Source organism: Copidosoma floridanum, unplaced genomic scaffold (genome assembly GCF_036245765.1).
Source record: "Copidosoma floridanum isolate Cflo_tuat_1 unplaced genomic scaffold, Cflo_Japanese_pri ptg000013l, whole genome shotgun sequence".
Lineage (NCBI taxonomy): Eukaryota > Metazoa > Arthropoda > Insecta > Hymenoptera > Encyrtidae > Copidosoma > Copidosoma floridanum.
In genome coordinates, this window is record NW_028321890.1 from 25,073,824 (window position 1) to 25,098,004 (window position 24,181).

General features: G+C 43.6%; 2 protein-coding genes across 4 annotated transcripts in view; both read left to right on the forward strand.

Moving 5' to 3' along the window:
• LOC106647322 (uncharacterized) overlaps positions 1-17,410 on the forward strand; it is a 131,943-nt gene extending 114,533 nt beyond the window's left edge. For 2 of the 3 annotated variants that reach the window (XM_089591379.1, XM_089591381.1), the window contains 5 exons: positions 9,831-9,967; positions 11,750-12,122; positions 14,970-15,348; positions 15,443-15,739; positions 16,843-17,410. In XM_089591379.1, the coding sequence (XP_089447505.1) occupies positions 9,831-9,967; positions 11,750-12,122; positions 14,970-15,348; positions 15,443-15,739; positions 16,843-17,098 (1,442 nt within the window). In that variant the 3' untranslated portion in view covers positions 17,099-17,410. The remainder of the gene's footprint in view (positions 1-9,830; positions 9,968-11,749; positions 12,123-14,969; positions 15,349-15,442; positions 15,740-16,842) is intronic. The other variant, XM_089591380.1, reaches the window with a different exon arrangement.
• A 5,639-nt stretch (positions 17,411-23,049) lies between these two features.
• Rpb7 (DNA-directed RNA polymerase II subunit RPB7) lies at positions 23,050-24,181 on the forward strand. The gene is made up of 6 exons (XM_014363704.2): positions 23,050-23,133; positions 23,215-23,484; positions 23,552-23,602; positions 23,682-23,747; positions 23,818-23,889; positions 23,968-24,181. The coding sequence occupies exons 1-6, from the start codon at positions 23,122-23,124 to the stop codon at positions 24,016-24,018; spliced, it is 522 nt and encodes a 173-aa protein (XP_014219190.1). The 5' UTR covers positions 23,050-23,121; the 3' UTR covers positions 24,019-24,181.

Genomic DNA, 24,181 nt, shown 5'->3' on the forward strand with positions numbered 1-24,181 from the left:
AAAAAAAAAAAAAATCGTGAGTAACCTGGTGCAGACACGCGTTTAATATTATGTGAAGTTGCGCAACGTTTCGGCTCGCAAACCTATATGATATACATATACCTATGTGGCTCTGATGTAAAGCACACAGGTGACGCCATCCGCACGCACACGTTTCGTTTTGGTCCTCCTCCTTTATATGGCACCAAACTTACTGTAGATGTATATAAATACACACTGAAAGCGAAAGCTACTCAAGCATATACATATATATTTGGGACCAGCAAGAAGAGAGGACTTGGGGCCCGGCACGCGACCAAAATCTAACGGTTGTTCTCTCGAGCTCTGGCGCTGAAAAATCAAAAGAGCGAGGTATACGCCGCGCCACCCCTTCTTTCTCTCTCTCTCTCTCACTCTGTCACCCTTCTGCCGTGTACGCCGTCTGCCGTTATTTTCATTGGCGAAGGGACGACTACCCCCTTGTCTGCGCGCACACACACACACACATACGTACGAGCTTATACATGGCTTGTTGTCCCCTTTCTTTATACCATGTACCTATAAACATACTGCGTGTGGCACTCGCGGAAAAGAGATCCACCGTGGCGTACGGCGCGCGCCGATTTTTAAGGAGAGGGAAACAAGGGGTTGGAGCCTCCTCTCTCTCCTCGATGTTTTAAAAAGGGGGATGACGCCGATGCTTCGGGATTTCGCGATGGAGATTGGCTGCTGCTGCTCTACGGTGTGGGCCAACAAAACGCGCGATGATCGATGCTTTTTCAAGTACCCGCTTTTACGGTTTTCCAATCAGATAAGAGCTTCCAGAACGAAAAATCGTGTCATAAAGAACGTATTAATTTAACTGTGTGTTGGATAGAGTGAGGTTTTCACGTATAAAAAGTCCCATTTTCACCGCCAGCATATATCGTGTGTGTGTGTGGAATGTATGGAAAGAAAAAAAAAGAAAGATCCACTCAAAGGTGTAATGAGCCGAGCGAGATTTATATACACGAGGACCGAAGTGTCTGGCTTCCGACGAAAGCCCCTGGAAACCGAGTATACCCACACATGCCGGCCATAATGTGGACCAGAAGAAAGAAAAAAAAAAAAAAAAAAGGTTAGCCCCAAAAGGCGTCTGAGCGCAGTTAAAATTTTCCCGTTGACCATCCCCGCCACCAAAATATAATATCGTAAAGACGCGTCCCGCCACCACCCGTATATGTATACACACGTACAAAATAATTGTCAGCCGCTGAAAAGGACGCGCGTGTGAATTTACGAGCTCCCGATTTTCGTCCCCCCCACCCCCCTACCCCTCAAAACTCAACACCATTCCCATACGAAATTCTAATCCAACGAATCTGCGTAGGAGGGTGTATGATTATTGTTACACGCATGTATATATATATATGTGTATGGGACCTCGGAGTAATAAAATCGTAAGTTGCCTGTGGATGACAGGGTGCGCGATTGCCGAGCACCAGTATAGAGAGACCCACTGCGGCTTTGTTAACCACCGGTGCGTGTGTGTACACGGGACACATTGCAAGAGAGTATAGGTATATATAGTATATGCCCGTCGTCTTGGGACCTTGGAGAAGTAAGTTTCAAGTCGGAGAGAAAACGGGGGAAGGCAGATGCGCCGCAAACGTCTTCTTACCTTCGATGCAGCGCACGCTCTAATGCGATCCACGAGCTTATATACGTGCGATGCGCGCACGCGTGCGTATACCCTGTACGCCTTCGCGACAGTCGACAATGACGTTTATCTTTTTTATGGAGATTCGAGCAGACCTAAAAGGGGGATGGCAGACGCTTCTCTATCTCCTTTTTTTTTTCTTTTTTTTTTTTTTTTTTGGTGGACCATCGTGTGTTTGCTCTACTGCTTACAGGAGGATGCTGCGCTAGGATAGGTACAACATGCGGTGGTTGCTCGTTCGATTTGTCTTTTTTCTTATTCCTCCCCCCCCCCTTTCGTACTCTAATATAGAACGGCTTTGTCAGAGAGTGGATGAATTTTACTGCCGCCTGATAATGGGCAAAGGTATACCTTTGTCGCTGCGTTTGAAACCAAAAGTCCGTCCAATTGATATACAGAAAGGCGTAGTGGTACGCGGGACACGTTGGTAAGGACAATGTATACTAGAGAGTATATATAGGTACAAGACAATGGGCGCGCAGCTATACATAATATAGGGTAAATATCGTGCAAAGGAGCGTTTAGGCAAAAAAACTTGTGTCATTTGTCGGCGAGTGGGTTTCGGGGAAAGGAGCGCGAGCCCGTAATGTTCCATCGGTCGACCCCGTGGCCCGTTTTTCGAAAAGCCATATAAACAGTTCGCGGAAGAGGCGGAAATAAGGGGGCCATCCCCGAAAAAGCATCGGTTGCAGGACTCGCAGGTGCCGTGCGAAGGGAGGGAGGCCGGAGACGCGGATAATGAGAAAGGAGGCCCAACACGGAGAAGGAGAGAGAGAGAGTTAAATCGCCTCATCTCCATCCTCCCTCTTCGGGAGGGAGGTCCCTGGGAACGTATCGATTTGCGGAATTCCGCAACGAGGATTTTGGAATGACACGAGCGCAACCCTCCCCCCCCCCCCTCCCCGAAAAATCGACGAGATGCACGCGCGGGTAGGTATTAGGAATACAACGCTGGTATTTACCTTACCGGGAAGAACCGCAGCATCGGCGTGCTCCTTCTCGTGCAGTTTGGGCCCGGCCCTCGCGAAACGATGCTCGAGAAAAGTCGTAAACGAAACTCATTCCAAAGTCTTTTTTTTTCTCTCTCTCTTTCTTTAGCTCTCATTTCTTACTTTATCGGTCAAATGAGAGGATTTTTCTTCTCTTTTTTTGGTTCCTCGAAAGTAAGGGTTTGCTGCTCGGCTGCCGGCTGTTATTTAACCACCACCGCGAACGGTCAAACGGAGCCGAGAGATTTTTCACGAGAACATTTTTGATGTATGCACACGCGGATGAGAAGTGCAATCGAGGCCATTGGAATTTTAAAACACAATACGTCAGGTACCGGCCGACAAAGGAAGAAGACGAGCATATGGTCGGTATACACACCTAAATAGCGGCGGGACAAATGATGGATCGTAAAAGCGCGAAATCAACGCCTACGGTGTATAATAACCATTTCCCTACTTGCCCGGGGGTGGGAGAGATCCTTTTTTTTTTTTTTTGCGTCTTACATTGTATATCGGCGCCTTCGAACGAGAAGACGCAGGGAGACGCGCCGCCGCGTGACTCGGCGATTTTCTCCCGCAAAAGAGTATATATAGGTACATGTAGAGGGGCGAATCGGCGTTTCATGCAGATCCTCCAACACGCCCTCCTTGTCTCTCTTTCTCTGTTGGCTTCTCACCTCGGGACACTGGGCTACCGGGCATGCCCATCAGCTTTTTTTCGTGACGAAAATCGGAGATGATGGAAATTTTCGCGGCTCCCTCTTTTTTTTTTTTTTTTTTTTTTTTTCCGTGTGGTGGGCGGAGAAACTTGCCAGGCTTATTTTTCTTTTTTTTTTCCCTCACCCGCAAGCGCCCGTTTCCTGGGCGGCCGACAAAGCGCCGAGGTATAATGTATGCGCACCTCATTATCATGCATCTCCGAGCGAGATGGTGTGGCTGCTGATGATGATGATTCGAGGGAAATTCGAGGGAGAGGCGGCAACCGGTGTTTAATGATTTTTTTGGTTATTGACCATTAGGTCGGCCCTTTGTTATTGCTGCTCTATATATGTATATTCGAGTGGCACCTACCTCGTTGCGTTTTCATCGCCGCAATTTATCGAAAAAAAAAAAAAAAAAAATATGCATCACTTTGTGTTTACCATGGACAAGCGTGAAAATATGAGCGCGACGGTGGGAAAATTATTTCGTAGGAGAAAACGCACCCCCCGTATCGTCAATGTCTCGTTAAACTCGACATGGAAAATTCGTGTATCTTTTCATACGCGGGCGCTCACAATGTAATATAATGTATGAATATACGCATCAAAATTTAAAAACGTATACCTACCTTTTTACGAGATGACTGATGTATCAAAGAGCCAACACGACAGCTACCGTGGCTCCTCTCTCGAGCTGGGGCAATTTTGTCTTTTTCCCCGAGCACAGAAGGAAACTTCGGATGATCGGCCTTCTTTGTGTGTACAGTCGTACAAGAAACGTACCAGCTGCAATACAAAATAGAAGAAAATAAAAAATTAGTTCACCTCACCGTTGTTATTACCCAAACATTTGTGAGCTACCCCCGCCAGGGCAAAATCTCTCATCCTAAAGGAGGGGGGGGGGGACACAACATCCATATATTATATTTCCCGTATCACGGATGCACATCCGGAGTTCAAGTGTCACTGTACGTGCGCGCTTTTTTTTTTTTTTTTTTTTTTATTACAACATCACCTGACGACTGCCGGACAACTTTGCTGCCCCAAAAAGGTCATCCTCCCTCTGTTCCCTCGGACGACCTTCCTGCCCCCGTGTGTACACAAATGTACACTCTCAGGCTCTCCCGTTTGATGGTCTCGCGCAATTTTTTCATGCTCTCCCATCTCGCCCTCGAAAAAAAAAAGAAAAAAATAGAAAAAAAGGGAGAGGGATGAAATAAAGCCGAACGGTCAGGTTTGGAAAAGGGGGTGGGGGAGCATAGATCCCACCGACGATCACGGACAAGCTAAAGCAGAGGCGGTGTGCACATAACACGAGGAAAAATACACGGAGAGCGAGGGAAGGACTATTACGGGGCCTGCAGCTGCACGCGCGCTCGGTGCAACTATACACATACCTTATATATACCACCTACCTTCGCTGCTTTACCTACATATACATATATGTGTAATATATGTTACGGGGGCCCCTCTTCTGGTGCATTTCGGCCGATTTGAGAGTGAATGCGTGGGTGATGGATAGATCCAGAGCGCGCGCTTGCGTGTATATACCTATATACACACGTATATGTGTGTATAGACACCGATCTACTCGGCTCATTGTCCTGCGCATTTTTCTCTCCCCCCTCCCCCCCACACACCCCAAATAGGAGCGGGGGTGTGCGCTCATACATACATACATATACACCTACAGTACGGGGATCGGTGTTGCGCAATATCTCATTTTCTCATGGAAAACCGGGGCATTGTATATCACGTATACACAGGGCTCAGTTTGGCGTGCGTTGCTGCGATTACTCAGTGCTCCGGTCAGCTTCCTTCCTTCCCTCCCTCTATGACCATCCCCCGTTCCACCCTCGACTCTTGACGTCGGATGCCATTGTCTTTTCAAGTTTTTCTCTGCGAATCCAGGGGCCATGGGAAAATTTGTCAACACGCGTGTGCGCGCGGAGGCGTTGATTGGGTGTGAAAACGCCTGCAGGAGGCGACCTACCTCCCTCCCTCACGGGGAGCCTTTGTCACTGGAGTGGTTCGTTTTATTGCCCGCGTACTCGAGATTATCCGTGCATGTGTATCGCTTTATTACCCGAGCCGTAAATTTTCGCCGCCGGACAGTTCAATTTTCCACCGTAAGATCCCCAAATTGCTGGGAAAATCGTATACAGCCCCAGGGGCCCTGGATGGATCTCTCAATTTCGCGATGATAATGGCGTGACTTTCGTCACCTACGCCCTCCGATCGTGAGATCGGCGTCGCAGCTGCGCCAAACAAACGTTTCGGTGGAAGCAACATACAACTATCGCTTACGCACAGCGAAAGTGCACCCTGTTTTTACATCCCCTTCTGGGATATGACGTCCCAACGAACGAAAAGAACCTCGATGGCTTCCTTCTTGAGCGTCAGCGTCGAGACCTAAAGCTTCTTGCAGCCAACATCATCATCATCATCACCATCGTCAGCCAATCGCGAGGCTCCATCCATTTCCTCTGTCTCTATTGATGTATGTGTGTATCTCTGTACGATATACCTGTAAGGCACCTCTGTACGTTGAACGAAAAAAAAAAAATATATATATCCGACTGTTACCTCGTTTGCTTGTTTTTTTTTTTTTTTTTTTTTTTTTTTTTTTTCATTTCACGAATATCAGTTTGGAAGAGAGGAGGGAAGGCCGCAAAAAGTACGTTGACTCCGGTTAAAACCGAAAAAACACGACCTCCACGAGCGCTAGTGCAAAGGTATATTTCCGTGCCTCCTCTCTTCATTTGTTTTCTGTCGCACTCGGCAATTTCGCACGCGTTTGTCTCTCGGTGCGCGCGTTTCTCGATCTGCAAAGAAAGAAGAAGAAAAAAAAAAAAAAAAAAACAGGTGATAGGCCATGGGACCAGCGAAAAAGTGGGAAAGTGACGGTTACGCTTACGCACCTCATCTCTTTTAGGGAAAGGGCGCGCGCAGCATTGCCACGTTACCCAACAAAAGTCATAACGTTTTTTTTTCCTCTTTCTCTCTGTACCTACATCATGTTATTTATATTTGTACGTATACACGCACCGAGACGGCGGTTTGAGGTGTACAGGTGAGCGGTTGTAACGTATACGTACGCCAAAAAAAATGTATGTATATAAAGTCGCACGGGTGATAAAGACACGCCTCGCGTTGTCAAAGGGTGCGCGATGCGTGTGAGCTGAAATGAGGAGAAATCACCCCAAAAAATAAAACGCCTAGCCTTTGAACTACGTGTTATGGTGTATACCTATTATAATATACGGTAGCTGCAGCGGCTTTGCTTTTTGCCCCCAATTTTCGGTCTTCGACTTCTCCTCTCACGAGTTTCAAAGTTTCTAATTCGTTGGAAATCGGGGAAACGGCTATGGGTTGCCCGCAAAGTGGCTCACGCGAATAAGGGGTTTACCGATCGTTGCGTGATATTTTTTACGAGAATCGGTGGGAACGGGTCGAATAGCTTGTTTTTTTTTTTGTTTTTTTTTTTTTTTTTCCAAGCCTTATACACGAAAATGAAAATTGTCGAGGCAACGAATTTAGGATTATTTCATCTTTTGATTTCACCGGATCGATTTTGATCATAAACCACTTTGGAGGGACGTTTATCGTGCATCATCATCAAATTGAGCAAAAATCGAATAAAACCATCGATCTGATTCGTGAAGCAGAATCATTGTATATTTCCCTCTCGGCGTCGTTGCACTCAAGGCGTCCATGTACGTATAACACGCACACGAAGAGAGCGAGAGATACAATGTATCCTCCGGCATCTTCGAGCCATTGTCTCCGTCCTCCCTCGGAGTTTCGATATTCTAAGGGGAGCGCGTGTATATATATATATGTAGGAGCACTACCTGTACCCCCGAGCCTCTGACCCGCACCAGTATAGCTTTTTTACGATTTCGAGAGAATCTGCATCCCAGTACCCAACACCGGCCTGCTATCCTGCATCACGAACAGAGAAAAAAAAAAACGAAACGATGGGACGCTATGCATACACGCATCGCTATACACTGCACCGAAAAGAGAGTAGGGGAGGATAGATCCGACCCTACCTATACGTGCGTTTTAGCTCCCAAAGAGATATTCCGCCTGATCGCAGGAAACTTTTTTTTTTTTTTTTTCACTATTTATCCCGTCGCTTCCCCGCTTTTACGGATTTTACATCCCCCTCGCGAGCGAGCTCATCGCCGGGCTACCTGCGCGTCTGATGCATTATGATTATTATTTTTTTTTCCTTCTTTTTTTTACAACACGCATCGGGACATCGCTCACTTTTTGGCGTTTTTTTACCCCAAAACTACTCACGTCCTCCTTCCTCCCCCCAATGCATGGGAACGCGGCTCATCTTGTCACGCAAAAGTATAGGTACGCGTACTTTTTTACTTAACACGAGGGTTGGGGGGTCGGCTCGATCTTTTTTTTTTTTTCTTTCCTTCCTTTTTTTCCACAGTTCCGCGCGTGTTTGGGTGTCGCGCTGACCCTTCCGCAAAAAAAAACTCACACGTCACTATCTCCACCGAACTTTCCCACAGGGAGGTCGAGCTTGCTCTCCCTGTTTTTTGGAAATTAACAAAAAGAAGCCGAAGGGAACCGATTACGCACGCTCGCCTTATTTTTCTCCTTGCCATGTATACCTAAGGACGGCGATGGCATTTCGGGAACTTTCTCACGTTGCGCGCGCGTACATCATACGCCTCGTACGAAAAAATATTTACCGATCATCGGGAAAACCGGCGTCGATCGTGGTGGGAATTTTTATTCTTTTATATTTCCTCCCAAAATAACGCTCTCGGTGTCATTAATCAAGACAAGCGTCGCTCGTACAGATATTGGCAAACGATAAACACGAGAGTGAAAATTCGATGATCAAAATGGCGCAGCGATCGAACAAAAGATATATAGGCAATGAGCCGTAGAATCGCGAGAATCATCGCCGCGTTACAGAAGCGCCATTTGCCTCAGCCGCGGTGACACCCCTTTTCTCCCTCGTGCATATATTATATACCACACGCATTCGTCAAACCGCTGAGCGTCTATTATCGTATGAAAAAAAAAGTTTACAGTCAAAGCATAACACCATTGCAACGGAAGCCGTTGCGTCGAGTTGAATTCTCCAAAAAAGGATTACAAGAACCTATACGAACACATTCGGCTTTAAAGAAAGAAAAATAGGCGGCGACTAGCACATATGTAGACATTATACAGGGGTCGCGTCGCGTACGCTGTGAGGGAGGCCCCGCGCGCATACGTTGCATATTAGGCGCGATACAGCATATAATATATATGTATATACAGGGGAGAACCGCGGTCTGAGCAAAAGGGTTTTTTTACCATCAACTATTATAATGGTACCCATGTGTGTAGGTACAACTACACTTACCGGGCCAATGGTGAGGTAGAGGGGGACCGCGGCGATGGCCAATGGCTGAAACCTGGCCCAGAGAGCGAGCGGCACTAGGTGGGGCTCCGGTGGAGGGAGGGGGGGGGGGGAGAGGGTAGTTCTAGCCCTTGAGGGCCACGACGCGTTGCGTCATATGTATAAGGACGTGGGCTCGGTTCGCTCGACCGACACGCGCTGCGCACTCGCTCGGCGTCGGCCCGTCCGTGAGCACACGCGCTCTGCATCCTCGCACCTATACGTATATATATGTTGTACACAGTACTTACGGGGTGCATGCCCTGCGCACGTCATTTCCATAAACGGGCACTACGTTGGAGGTTTAAATATTCATCGGTGAATATTTAAGTGAAGGGTGGGGCCCGTGTTTACGCGTGATATATGCACGTGGTTGTATTTAAATGTTGTTTTTTTGCTGCTGCTGCTGCTGTCGTGCTGTGATCAAGTGATTCAGATTTATTTTTATTTTTTCTTGATTTTTTTTTTCCCCCTAACAACAAAAAGTGACGTTTAGTAATAAATGACACTGAGGGGAGTGTACAAGTCGGAAGTCAAAGTGCACCCATGTGACAGTGAAGAGTTGTTGGGCTGTGCCGTTCGTGGTGGCGAGAAGATGGTTTTCCTCGAGGAGCCGAGGATGATTTTCGCGGACATGAGGCTGCACGCCACGAGCACGCCAACGAGTACTCCCACGATATATCGGGCGCATCATCACCGCAAATATCGGCCGCAGAACAACAACAATTGTACGTTTCTTCTTGTGCCTTTTTTTTTTTTTTTCTTTCACTTTTGCAGTTGCGTCTGTGCGATATCGCTTCAATGATCGGTTCTGTTTGATCGGTTAGGGCGTCGAGGGAAATATGAGCTGTAAAACGTTGGTTTCCATTGCGTTAGTCGTAATACTAACAAAACGATTCAGTGACCCAATATGTTTGTTTGATTCAATCTAACGATAATATTTTGTAACACCAGTACTCAAAGATTAACTTAATTCGTGTTGATGAACAATACAAAGTAAATAAGGATAAACATAAACTCGAAAAATCGTTTGGCCATTGCAGATGCCGATTTACAAGCCGAAGTGGACGCTGCCGATCTCAGCGGCGACGATCGGAGTATCGCGAGCGACGTGCAAGACGTCCACGACGTTCACCTGGATGACAACTCGATCGACTCGGATCGGGAGGCCCTCAACCTGGTAAGTGCTTATGATAAACCACTAAGTACGTAGTATGTTTTATTATGTCACGCAGGTACACCCCAACCTGCGTATACATAAGTATATACTTGACGTTGAACGTCGACGGGCGTTGTTGTGTATGTATATGCTAGTGGACGTACCTACGTTGCAATGGAGAGTTGGTGTGAGTATATAATTCCGGGGTCAAGCAGGCGCGACGGCCCATGTAATGCGAAAACTAAGAGGCAAGCGCGCGCAAAAAGGGCCGGAACTGTTTTGTCAGGCCGCATATGTGCACTCGGGGTGGCGTATATATTATAGACTCGGTCACTCGAAACGCGCAAGGGTAGCCGTCGGCTCACGCATGTAGTATTGCACACACATGTACACGTGTAAGGTCAATCAGAGAGTGACTCGGGGGTCTTTGCTCGTCTCTCCCTCTTCGTACCTGCTTATTCCCGTGCGTGTGTTATGCATTATGAATCATACGCGTCGGGTCGAGTGTATATAAATGTGCGGTCATGTGGCTTTTGTACGTACAAGAAGCAGAGGGGGACAGGTGGTGTCGTGCCATTATAATATATATAATACGTACGAAAATTAGGGGCGGCTAATTACGATCCAACAGGTGACGAAATTCCCTCCGCCTCGAAATAAACCCACCAAGAGCGAGGAGTGACAGGTTGGGAGATCGTTATCGTCGGCTCCTGTCCTTTACGTTTGCCGAACACGACGCTACTTCCCACGATTGCGTTGAGATTTCGAAAAGTAAATACATACACGTACGCGCGCGCGTGTGTTTTTTTTCTCTTGTTTTGTCGTTACGAAAGGGGTTGCTCGTTCGGGGGTGCGTGAGCTTTCGGTCGGCATATCGCGCCGACAAATCGTTGAATTCCGTTTGGGGGATCGGCGCAATTATCGCGATTGTCATCTATACAGGGGCCAATTCGAACTGTGTCGGTGGGATACAGCAGTTTGCGAGGAAATTTAATTACGCGTTTTGTTGTGTAAAATTACGATTCGCGCGTAAAGTTGAAAATAACGAATAAAATAAGTACATACAGAAGAAAAATGGCCGTCGAGCATTGGGTTGGACGATGTTACCGGGAACAGCTAGATTTCAAATTGTATTTGTATTACGGAAATGACCATCTGTCAGGTAGAGGAAAAAAGGGAGAATCTTGATCTACGGCCTCTTCCTCCGAGGAGACACGGTAGCGTAGAGTAGGAGGGAGAGCCTCGAATCGTAGAAAGAACGAGAGACAAAAGGAAGAAGAATACTCGGGTGTGCATGCATAAAAAAAAAAAAAAAGAAAAAAAAAGGAAAGACTCGGAGAGATTCAATATTTGAGAAATAAATAAGAATGAAAGACGCGAAGGAGGAACAGAGGGAGAGAGCGCCAGTGTGAGTATGCTGTCGGGCCATTTTTATAGAGAGCACAAAAGCGCAGGAGGATGCGAAGTGACCGATGTATGTATATACTCCGGACTAGCCGAGTGTAAACAGCCGCTTTGTTCGAGATCAGCTCCTCTGGCTTCCGTATTAACGCAACGGAGGCTATGGGACGCGCGTAGCTCTGATTTCCACGGTGTGCATTACGTCACGCTCGAAATTATTACGCTCCTCGGGGTCATCGCGAGACGGTTGAGTTTTCTTCTATATGCGCGCTAAATCAGAGCCAGGGGGAAGGGGGAATTAAATATTTTGAGCAAACGCACAACAGCATGTAGAAAACAGCATCAATCGCGGGGGAGAAAAAAAAAAAAAAAAAAAAAAATCACCCCGGTGGGCATTATCAGGTGACGGATGTCTCGCAGCGCAACAGCAGCAGTGGGACGAGCGGGAGTGCTTCGTCGCCGAGCTCCGGGGTGAGCAGCCAGCTGACCGGCAGCCACCACGCCGGCAACCTCAGCAGCCCCAGCAACCTGGCCGCCCAGCTCGTCGGTCAGCAGTTGCTCATGCACGGCGGCCTCGCCGGCAACCTGAGCCCCCAGGAGATACAAGCGCTCACTTCGACGATCCAGCAGCACCACCAGACCCTCACGCAGCAGCTCCAGCTGGCGATGCTCCAGGCTAATCCAGCCGCCGCCGGACAGCTGCCCCCGCAGGCACACCTACTCTTCCAGAACCAGATGAGCGTGAGTTTTTGTTTTTATCTGCCAAAAGAGATACGCAATCATTAAACATTTAAGTAGAGGGGCTCTGGTGCGAGATGACATTTTTTTCTTTCTCTCTCTCTCTCTACTATTGATAATTTTTATTATACAATTTACTATACATTATTTTGTACTCTCGCGAATTATAATCTCAAAAAAAATAAAAAAATTTGCCTTCATTAGCGTAAGATCATCACGTTTAATCGCGCAATCTTTACCCCCTCGTGTAATGCCACAGTCTCATCTTTAGTAATATTCAAAGCAGGAAGGATCTCTTCTCAAAAGAATTTTCCTTTCTCCGGGCCTTCCACACGTACAACAAGGTGGGGGTACTGTAGCTGGCGATTCATCAAACGCCTTCAATTACCGATCTTTCCCTGGCTCGTCTGAAACGAAAGAAGGAAGAAGAAAAAAAGAAGAAAATCTTATATTACACGCGCGCAGCGTATACAATAAACGCGACAAAGTATACATTCTCGTATATTCACACACACACCTCATTGTCTTGGCTGAGCTTGAGATTCACGCGGCGTTGATCCACGGGCTGATCCACTGCGGTATATACGTGCGCGCGTATAGTCAAGAGAGCGCGTTGCATCGGTTGCTGCCCGAATAAAAAGGCCCAACAAAACGGCGGATTTGACGGTGCAGTCTCGAAGCAATGTTCTCCCTTCCCTCGTTCTGGTGTGGCGGACCTCTTTTGAAAAGGTATTTCCGAGGGCAATTCGTTAAGGGCGAGCCGTGGGCACCTTGCCTCGCGCCTTTGTCATGCCCCACTGCAACACGTGGCCCCGAGACTTGGTAGAGGAGGCGCAAAGGAGAAGCCGAGAAAAAGTGGTGCTTATACGCACACCTATATTGGTGTAGCGCTGTTTTTTCTCTCCCCCTCTCTGGTGTATACCCTTAAACTTATACACGTTGTCATGGATGTAGCTACAATATATTATATACGATGCGAGGGACAGCACGCGCTTTCCTTACATTGGATCGTGTGCGTGTCGGTATACCTACGTATATTTATATACAGGAGGAACCCCTTTTATTTGGTAACGAAAGGGAGAATGAGAGAGGGACGCGTGCCCGACGAGCGGCTTATGGATTTTCCCGGGGGCTCGCGACCGTTGCCACATACTTATTCGTGCAAGCCAAATCGCAGATACACGGGGGTAAGAACATTAGAGTTCGTTGGTTGGGCGTGTAGCTCTTCCGATGACGATTTTTCCGCGCGTCGTGCGCATAAGTAGCTCGTAAAACTCTCGCGCTTTGAAATGCTAATCGACTACTTCCCTGGAAATGAACCGACTGGATATTATGTTCTTTCGTTGGCTTCGGCGCTGTTTTCCTTTGAACCTCATGTCCGTGAGGAATTTTCATGCGGACGCGTGCGCAGAGACAATGCGACTGCTGCTCGCGACGACGAAGAAACGCCGGTCCCGAAAGATGTGTGTCCTGCAATTATTATGATAATGAGGGTAGCTTCCATTGGATTATCCGACGCGTGTCCTTTCGAAAAGTTGAGGATTTTGGGTAAAAGGCGCTTGGAAATTGTTCTTGATGGATCGAACTTTTGGATTATGAACTGGCAAACAATAGAATTACAACATTTCGGGGTACAGTCAAAGTTGCATTTCTACGATATGTGCGTTTGGTTTTTTAAATAATACTCATTGTTTATAGGAAGAAAGTAGAAGTAATCACTAATAATTTTACGCGATTCAACATGAAAAACAACATGAAATGATACAGTACCGTTAATCGAAAAGAATAAAAAAGACACGCAACACAGGTACAAATGAGATTATTTGATACCATTCTATTTACATTCGTAAGCGTGTCAGAGTCACTCGAAACGTATCAACAGAAGGGGAGGAGAGAATTAACAGGTCCCGAATCGGCTCGAATTAGCCTAACGCTAACATTATATGCATGACGGATCGGAGTGGGGAAGCCGAGTCAGGTAGGCCCATTTGAATAGCGACACGCGACCATTCTATTAAAAATGCGCAGAGCTAGAAGGTGCGCACCATGCACGGTGTATACATATAAGTATGGGATCGGATCGAGCGAGGCACCCTTTCGTTCAGGGCGAGAAAGAGAGTGGCGCCCGTGAAAATACCTGCACGCGTGCTCGAGGCTCCATCGCACCACGGCTATGCCTATTCAGCTATTCACGCGCCACGTGCGAGAGATGTAAAGTAATTCCGTGGGGTGTCTCCGTAACATAAATAAGCATACATACGTGTATAAACGTCGAAACGAGCACGCGCTCGTGAAACCCTTTCGTGATGTTTAAAAAGGGTGCCCCACCGGGGTGCGTGTGTTTCTGCGTTTTTGCGGCCCTCCCTACCTACCTTATGAACTCCGTAATATCTCTCGGCTTATATACATACATCTTAATAAGGGAGTCTCGACCTCTCTCCACATCTGCATGTACCCAAAGGGGTGGAACTACTACCAACTCCCCTTAAAGCTTTTATGTTCATTCGATTATACAATGGGGGTTTCTCCCTTTCTTTGTGCCCTCATCTCGATTTTATTTTCCCCTTACCTGCTCTTGATTTGACACTCGACTGTACAAGTCATCTGCATCCAGACGCGTGTCATCATTGTTGCGTGAATCAGATGCGTCTTATTTCAAATCTTCCAACACATTAAGATGTTTGAAAAGGAGGTTGTCAGCAGCTCTGAAATCATGATATCAAGCATGTCCATATGCAAATACATAATCACATTTTCTTTCTATTTTAACTCATCTCGCCCCAATCTATACCCCAAGAGTAAGTATAGTTCGTTAACAGCAAGAAAAAGAAACCCATCTAAACCTAAGCCTCACCATAGGTACACCAGGCGGTAGCTCAGGCAGCCATGCACGCCATACAGCAACAAAAACAGCAACAACAGCAGCAACATCAACAACAGCAGCAGCAGCAGCAACAACAGCAGAGTAGTGGAGGTGGTGGTGGTGGTGGTCTCGTGGTCCGAAACTTGGCGCAACAGCAGCAACAACATCAACAGCAGCAGCAACAGCGCTCGCCACCACCTCCAGGAACACCACCGGCGGTCAAGCCATCGCCGGCTCGGCTCGAGCCCTCACCCGAGGAGACGACCGATCTCGAGGAGCTCGAGCAGTTCGCCAAGACGTTCAAGCAGCGCAGGATCAAGCTTGGCTTCACGCAGGGCGACGTTGGTCTGGCCATGGGCAAGCTTTACGGCAACGACTTCTCACAGACAACCATCTCCAGGTGCGCGGCATTTGCTAAAAGTAGAAAAAGCCACGAGTAAATGCGCGCTTGAATAATACTGATAATCTTATACTGTTGCACGAATTTACCGTAGGTTCGAAGCTTTAAACCTGTCATTCAAGAATATGTGCAAGCTGAAGCCGTTGCTGCAAAAGTGGTTGGAGGATGCGGACAATTCGCTGAACAACCCAAACTCGCTGTCGAACCCAATGACGACGCCCGAGGCGATCGGCAGGCGGAGAAAGAAACGCACCTCGATCGAGACGACGGTGCGCATCGCCCTGGAAAAGGCGTTTGGCGACAACCCAAAGCCCACCTCCGAGGAAATAAGCGCCCTCGCCGACAGCCTCAGCATGGAGAAGGAAGTCGTCAGGGTCTGGTTCTGTAACAGGTAATTATTATTTTTTCAGCAGCCATTCTTTAAACACATATATGTATATGCACGCAAGGGTAGCATACATAACACACACGTTTCGACGGTGATTCTATACGATTGCAAGGAATGGGAGAAAGAGAAAAGAAAAGAAGAGAGAGCACAAAAGAAGAGACTAGCAGAAAAAACCTAACCTATATACCTATAGGCACACTTTACTCGGATTCCTCCTCCCACTGTTGTTGGTGTTGCGGTTCGTATAGGTACATATATAGCCGAGCTCTTGGAGGCGCGCCCCGCAGCTGTGGGCCGTCGTCGTCGTGTCTCTGCTGCGGGAGATGCGCTAACCGCTTATCATAAAGTATCTATGGGAGAAACATAGAGAGAGAGTCTCTCTAATTGGTATTCACGTACGCGACGGTTCTCTGAAACGTATTTTACGACTCGGACGATCTTTACGATGCTTCGCTCATGCAAAATGAATAATTCAACTTTTGCTTTACTTACTACTTATATACGGTTTCCGTTTCTGCCGACTCGCCCTTGATCGGGTTAATACATATACCTATATACTTGCGCCGCAGTTATTCATCGTGATAATAAGTTATACGCGCGAGCTTAATTGTCGCGAGGGGCAATAAAAAAATAATATTGCGAGCCCCAACGGATCGGTAGAGAGAAAAAGTATAGGTATAAAAGTATCACAACTTCCAAATTTTCGGAGCGCAGTCCTCGTACGAGAAAACGCGCGCTTAACGGCGCTCTCGGTTTTTTCAAACTGCAAAGATATGTTCCATTCACGTACTCAACTAGTGCGAGCAAATGACTCGGCAATTCTCCCCTTCCCGATGATTTTGACTAACGATTGAATTGACTATGAATTTGAACTACGTAATATTGCACGCTCTTAAAGCCTAATGTGCTCGAATTTCGCTACAATATGTAATCGAGTTTACGCAAATACTTCATTCGATCGAGTATAGCATCGGTAGATAGGTATATAAATACAACAGTTACTGTTATACAAAGCAAACTTAAACGCTTGTAACGAGTGTGTGTGTGTGTGGGTATATACGACGTGTAAAAAGTATTGTTTTTACAATTAACTGATGTGGTTGCAGGCGGCAGAAAGAGAAGCGAATCAACCCTCCAGCGGCCGTGGGCAGTCCGACGATGGCCTCGCCAGCCCCGGCCTCCATGTACGCGTCGCTCGCGAGCTCGATGTCCAACAGCCCCTTGGCCCTGACGACGCAGCAGCACTCGTCGCCCCCGAGTCTCGGGCAGCATCCACACGCGACGCCCTTGGGCTCGCCCCTGCCCCTGGCTCTGGTCAGCGGTTACGGGCACCACAGCGCCAAATCCTCGGTGCACGAGTGACACAGTGGTACCACCAAAGCCGAGCAGCAGCAGCAGCAGCACGCTCTCTACAATGCGCTCCCTCCAGCGCAACAACAGCAGTATTCTCCCCAACTTGCGATGCACCAGCCACGACGATTGTGCAATCTGCCGGACTTTTATCACTGATGATCCAGTTGGTGCGGTTGTTGCTCACGTTCGCCGGGTCTTTCGTGCCAGTGCGTTGGCATAATATGCATGATGATATAGTTACATGCACACACGTTGTGCGGGCTGGTGCTGTAAATGCAACAGAAGAGACGATTTTAGTTTGCACGAGCAATGAATTTCTTTTCTCTCTTTTTTTTTTTTTTTTTTTTTTTCTATTCTTTAAATTAGGAGCGTTTCGTTGAGCTTTCGAGTGCGTTTTACTGTTCTTTTGTCATTGTATCATAGTGTGGATTTCCAACAACGCGATTGTATAACAGGAGAACTGACAGTACTAACTGTTTTTTTTTTTTTTTTTGTTTTTTTTGTTTTTTTTTTTTTCGAGTGGTTCGACATTATACAGTATAACGACACACATCTTTATTTTTATGTTTTCGTGTAAATAGTGTAGAAATATGAGTTGAGCTGACACTCTCTTTTCGTTCCGCTCGGCGTGTACGATATCTGTAATTTTTATTTATTCCATTGTATTATTGTCGTTATCGGCCTTCGAACATTTAAACGTACGAGAGTACAGGTGAGACGGTCGAACACCAAAAATTTGTTCGCTATACCTACGTACTACTTTAAATGTTTGGGGATTTCGTCGCTGCTTTTTTTCTTATTTGTTTTTTATCATCAAAGTATTAAATTGACCACGAATAAAAAAAAACACACACACGTAATTCATGGGGAACTCGCTTTGCGTTTATTTATGAATTGTACCGATGTATGTTAACACCATTGTATGATAACATGGTTGAAGGGAAAAATAAAAGAGATCCGCCAAGCGAGACGAAGGTTCGAAACGACACTCGGCGTTTTGTTTTCTACGTTCGTCTCGGCTGTTGATCGGCTATTTTTTAATAAACAATGAACCACTGTACAGCGCGCTACTTCCTTTGATAGATTTGCCTACAATTTTTCGTAGGAGCTAACAACCCTTACGTTTATTGAACACCTACTTTTACTTCCCGTAGCTCCTGAAAAATGATAAACTTAAGTTCCATAAACGAAAACAGAGTGATACAAGATACACACACACACACACACACACCATACACATAAACTGGATTTCATGATTATGCCAATGTATGACACATAGACGTTTTTATTGTACAAAGTAACAAATGTTGTATTAAGAAAAAAAAGGGGGAGGGAATAATTTTTCTTTAGGGAGGGGAAAAAAAAATTGTTGTTTCGTCGTCGTTGATGAGCTCGAAGTCATCCGCGAGTACAAAGTTCCTAAAGCAGTGACTGTAGCTATACACATACAATAATAATAATAATAATTGATATTTTATTGAGTACGGTGTAAATACGTGTGAAAGCGATACAGGGACGGGCTGTTCGTCAAACGAGACGGCGCGTTCATCCGAACTATTTGTCCGCGCTTTTTTTCACGTTTTTTACACTAATTTTATCATAATCGATGTAACAAAGGTTAAAAAAATTAATGTAAAACATGACACGGAGTAAAAGACGCGCTAACTCGAGTTGTCGACTCCTTCGCTTTTTTTTTGCTCTTTTTCTAGTATTTGAAATTATAAATCCACTGAATTGAATTAAAAGGTTTATGTATGCACATCTATAAATTTCCTCATAAATGTCTTAGCGGTAAATTTATTTGATAAAGAGAACAAGTACTTCCTATATACTTGCAAGATGGAAAATATGATTAAAAAGTAGTCGCTCGAGTATTAAACAAGTAAAAATTGACGAGAACATCGGACTTCTTGTTGGTTCACTATGTCTTAGTAATAAACAGGGTTACATATACGATTCGAGGGAAGTTCGACCTTTTCAACTCTATACTTATTGATGATGAATAGAAAAATATAATAAAAGAAAACACAAAAACTTTCACATATCTACATTTGTATGTAAGCCTTGCGTGTAAATATTAACAAACGTACAGTATTTTTTTTTCTTTTTTTTTTTTTTTTTTAATAATTTTTCGTACGAATACAGAAACAATAGGAAGAAAAAACAATTAAAACGAACCCGTGGATGTGACGACGATACTAAAAGAAAGGAGAAAAAAAAAATACGACAGTGGTAAAGTAAACACACATACAAACATAAACACACACACATTAGCCACTTAAGGATGATGCATATAACATGTATATCTTCGCTGCGTCGAAGAAAAATTGAAGAAAAAACCAAGGGCTATGACTTTTAACTACTGCGTGCAGTTTTTTTTTGTTTTTTTTTTTTGTTTTTTTGTAAAATCGTGAGTGCGTGTGTAATGCGAAAAAAAATGTAACGAGCGCGCGAACGTACATATACAAATAAATAAATAAATAAATGTATTTATGAACAATCTTATAAATAGCAATTCTATCTATGAATAAGAGAAGGCAAAAAAAAGATATCGCGCGATGATAACCGTATACTAAAAAAAAAAAAAAAAAAAAAAAAAGCGCCGACTCTCGCCAGCGTGCACGAGGGGCGAGCGCCGCGTCGTCTTTATAAATACATACGCAGTATACAGAATCAATTATATAAATATATATATACATTTGCAGATTTGTCGGATTTGCAATTGAGTGTGAGGCTCGATAGTATATTGATTGACGACGAAAAAAATCGCAAGGGACAGAAAAACGTGCGGCTAAACGAGTGCGCATAAATGTTACATGTAAATAGTTTGGGATCGCGATTACCAGAGGATTTAATCGATGTTAATCGTCGTTGTACATACATTATACATTGCGATAAATGATAGCCTTTTTATTGTCATGCATACACATATTATATATTTCGTAATTATATTACGAATTGCGGATGCGCCGTTTCGCGAGGGAGACAAAGTCAAAGAGAGGAAAAAAAGGAAGAAGTTGTGTCTGTGTAAGCTTTTGCTCGACAACTTGAAGCTTTTCTTGGGTGAAAAAAAAGCAGTTAAGGAGAGGTGCTCTTTTGAACTGGGGCGAGGAGGAAAAAAATAAATAGCGCGCTGGAGTCGATGAAAAAAAATAAATAAATAAAAAAAGTTCCTAAGCCTAAAAGAAAAAAAAAATAATAATAATTTACGAGCAGCGCTATGTAAGACACAAAAGAAAAAATTGAAGGGTTGCCGAGTATATATAGTATACTTTTTGTATAGACGTGTATATGACTAGAACGAGTACATTTTATATATAATATACATGAATAAGATTGTTTAATGATAATGTGTCCCATTACCCAACTCCCCTGACGAGCCCCTCTTCTACAACATATATATATATATAATCATGCACTTACACAGACGGACACCTACAAACACAAACGGTTGATATGTAGATTTTATTATTTCTAGAAATTATTATTAATATTATTATTACTTCTATTATTATTATTATTAATATTATTTCATTAAATTTTAGTTTTATTATTTGAAAAATAAAACGATACAAAGATTTCAGTTGATTTGTTGAGTTTATATTTTTCTTTTTATTTCTATTCCTCTTACCAATTTTTCCTGTATATTTATAATTTTTTTTTCATCGACGCGAGCATTCATTTGTTAGTCGGATTTTAGTGCAATCAATAACTGGACTATTGTTTTTTTGTAAAAAAAAAAAAAAAAAAAAAATAATCAAATAAAACCTATGACACATAAATTTTAATAATGATCCCTATATCGAGTGAAAGATCTTTTTTTTTTTTTTTTAATAAAAAAAACAGTTGGTCCATTTCGTATCGTTGAGTCGTTTTAGAAATTTTTAAAGTGTTATTAATTACGTCACCGTCCTGCCGTCATTTTTATTGGCTGTAAATATGAAGTTATCAACTAAACCATTTGGTGTGTATTATTTCCTCAAACTTTCGGATGATATGTATGCAACAAAAAGATAAAAAGAAGCATTTGAAACAAGTCATGGTATACCAATAGTAGACGACTTATATAAATATATAGAATCAAAATAAACTTGTAATGTTTTTTCAAATGATTAAGAAAAAAATGAGCAAAGGAATTAGTAGTCTTTTTGGTATGGAACTATAATGTGTATTATGTGTAAGGATCGGAGAATGAATGAGAGTGATATGTAATAAAAAAAAAAAAAAAAAAAGAACAAATATATGATCGAATGTCTTTTTTATTAATGATCAGAATAAAAGTTAAAAACTGGCGAAAAAATATAGTTGTGCAAAACAAATTTGTCAGAGAAAATTTGAAGAATTGGAGAATCGAGTTTTTCGAAAGAGCACGGTATAATGAGTTTCCTAAAAAATTGTGGGTGGCTTCAAATATACGTTAGTAGGCCATTAATTGATTCCCATTTAAAAAAAAGAAAAAAAAAATTAAACTATTTTTTACGGAAATAGAGAAAATTTCGATTGTCTACATAGAAAATTGAACTTTCTGGTGACAAAAAAAAACATAAACCGTACGTGTATGATTATCATAAGGATCTTTTTAAACCGAATTTAAGACAACTTTTTTAAGAAAGAAAGAAAAAAAAAAAAAAAAAAAAAAAAAAAAAAAGATCGTGTGCAATGGAAACTGATTAAAAGGCGGATTCAGATATATAAAAACTCTTACATTGATCGCGTGGAGGAAAAAAAATTTGGGTAAAAAATTTTTCACACGAAAAACGTAAGATCTTGCGAGACATCTCGATGGAAGGAAATCAGCGATGTGTAAACAAAATCATATCATTCTTAAGAAATGTTAATGTTAACATCTAGGTATGCAACAATATCATAAACAATTATTAATACCACTGCTATTACTACTTACCATTATACAATTAGTAATAAACTGTAATTGTATAATAAACTGCGTCATAGACAAAATAATACTCCTTCTTTTTTATTCTTCGTAAAAGATCTCCAAAATTTTGCAAGCACCTCTTTTCACTCCATATGATGTTTAAATCAATCGTTGTTATTAGCATTGTTAAAACGAATTAAAAGATATATTTCCCGTCAGGTATTTTGAAAATGAAAATTCGTGTTATCGACTGATGATTTGTCGACAAGGTAGAAACTCTCAGGTGAATCTTGACAACACCAACCGATGATACATTTTTCAACAGCGTTCGGTTGGTACATCAGTAAAACTTCAAAATGACAACATGCAATAACAAACACAAACCGGCGCGTAACGGGCATATCATCATCGCGTGCCAGTCTGCTAGCGATTGGAGTACTAGTAGTGTGCCGAGATCGTGCTGAGAACTCGCGCACACTTGTGCGCAGCCGGCCTCTGATTGGCCGAGCGACTGCGCGTCGTTTGAACGTACAAAACTCAAAGACACAGCGCTCAAAGCCCGAACACATGAAACCCAAATGCCTAATCCCCAACGACCCAGTGCGCTTACTTGGCCGCACTTTTATTTTATTTATTAATTACAAAAATCCCAAGCGGCTAATCCCCAACGACCCAGTGCGCTTACTTGGCCGCACTTTTATTTTTTTTATTAATAAAAACAATCTCAAGCGGCTAATCCCCAACGATCCAGTGCGCTTACTTGGCCGCACTTTTATTTTATTTATTAATTACCAAAATCCCAAGCGGCTAATCCCCAACGACCCAGTGCGCTTACTTGGCCGCACTTTTATTTTTTTTATTAATTAACAAAATCCCAAGCGGCTAATCCCCAACGACCCAGTGCGCTTACTTGGCCGCACTTTTATTTTATTTAAGTGCGGCCAAGTAAGCGCTCTGGGTCGTTGGGGATTAGGCATTTGGGTTTCATGTGTTCGGGCTTTGAGCGCTGTGTCTTTGAGTTTTGTACGTTCAAACGACGCGCAGTCGCTCGGCCAATCAGAGGCCGGCTGCGCACAAGTGTGCGCGAGTTCTCAGCACGATCTCGGCACTAGCGCCGATTCGTAACCTATCATTCTTGTACCTGCGGATATTTAAAATGTTTTATCATGTAACTATCAGATTTAAAATTTAAAGTGCAATTAACTAGAGACATGAAAAGTTTCATTTTGCAATTTTTTTTTCCATTCAGATATCTTTGGAACACGAAATCCTCCTACACCCGAGGTACTTTGGGCCTCAGCTACTGGAAACAGTCAAACAAAAGTTGTACACAGAAGTGGAGGGTAATTGCACCGGCAAGTATGGCTTTGTTGTTGCTGTCACAACCATTGACAATATCGGTGCTGGTGTTATTCAGCCTGGCCAAGGATTTGTTGTGTATCCCGTCAAATACAAAGCCATCGTATTCAGACCTTTCAAAGGCGAAGTACTGGATGGCATTGTTACCCAAGTTAATAAGGTATGTGAAAGATAAGAAAAGAGCCAGATACTTTCATCTGTTTTATTTAGTTTTATTTTAATTTTAGGTAGGTATGTTTGCTGAAATTGGACCATTGTCGTGTTTCATATCACATCATGTAAGAACAGATTTTGTTTGTATTTATGACTTTTGATGGTTTTACATTACTGTATTGTTCTTTTATTCACTTATTACAGTCCATACCAGCTGATATGCAATTCTGTCCTAACGTGAATCCTCCTTGCTACAAGTCCAAAGATGAGGTAGAGTGTTATTAGTTTTTAAATGTATGATAAAATTAAGATGAAAGCTATTTGCAAGTATTTTCTATAGGATGTGGTGATTCAAGCTGACGATGAGATAAGAATGAAAATTGTGGGTACCAGAGTCGATGCTACTGGCATAGTGAGTTTTCATAAAGTATACTTTAGGTTCATTTTTAACAATTTATGGGTACTTGTAACACACCTCTAATTATTTTAGTTTGCCATTGGAACGTTGATGGAAGACTATCTGGGACTAGTGTGTAATTGATTACACTTAATTTTAATTTGATAATAAGAAACTACAAATAAACATTCATGGAAAAATGTAAATAGGTATAATAAAAGCACGTTTTTATAAAACCAAAGTGTACTTTGTGCAAAGAATGGATGGCAAACTTACGAAATAAAACTAAACAATTTTATTATTAAAA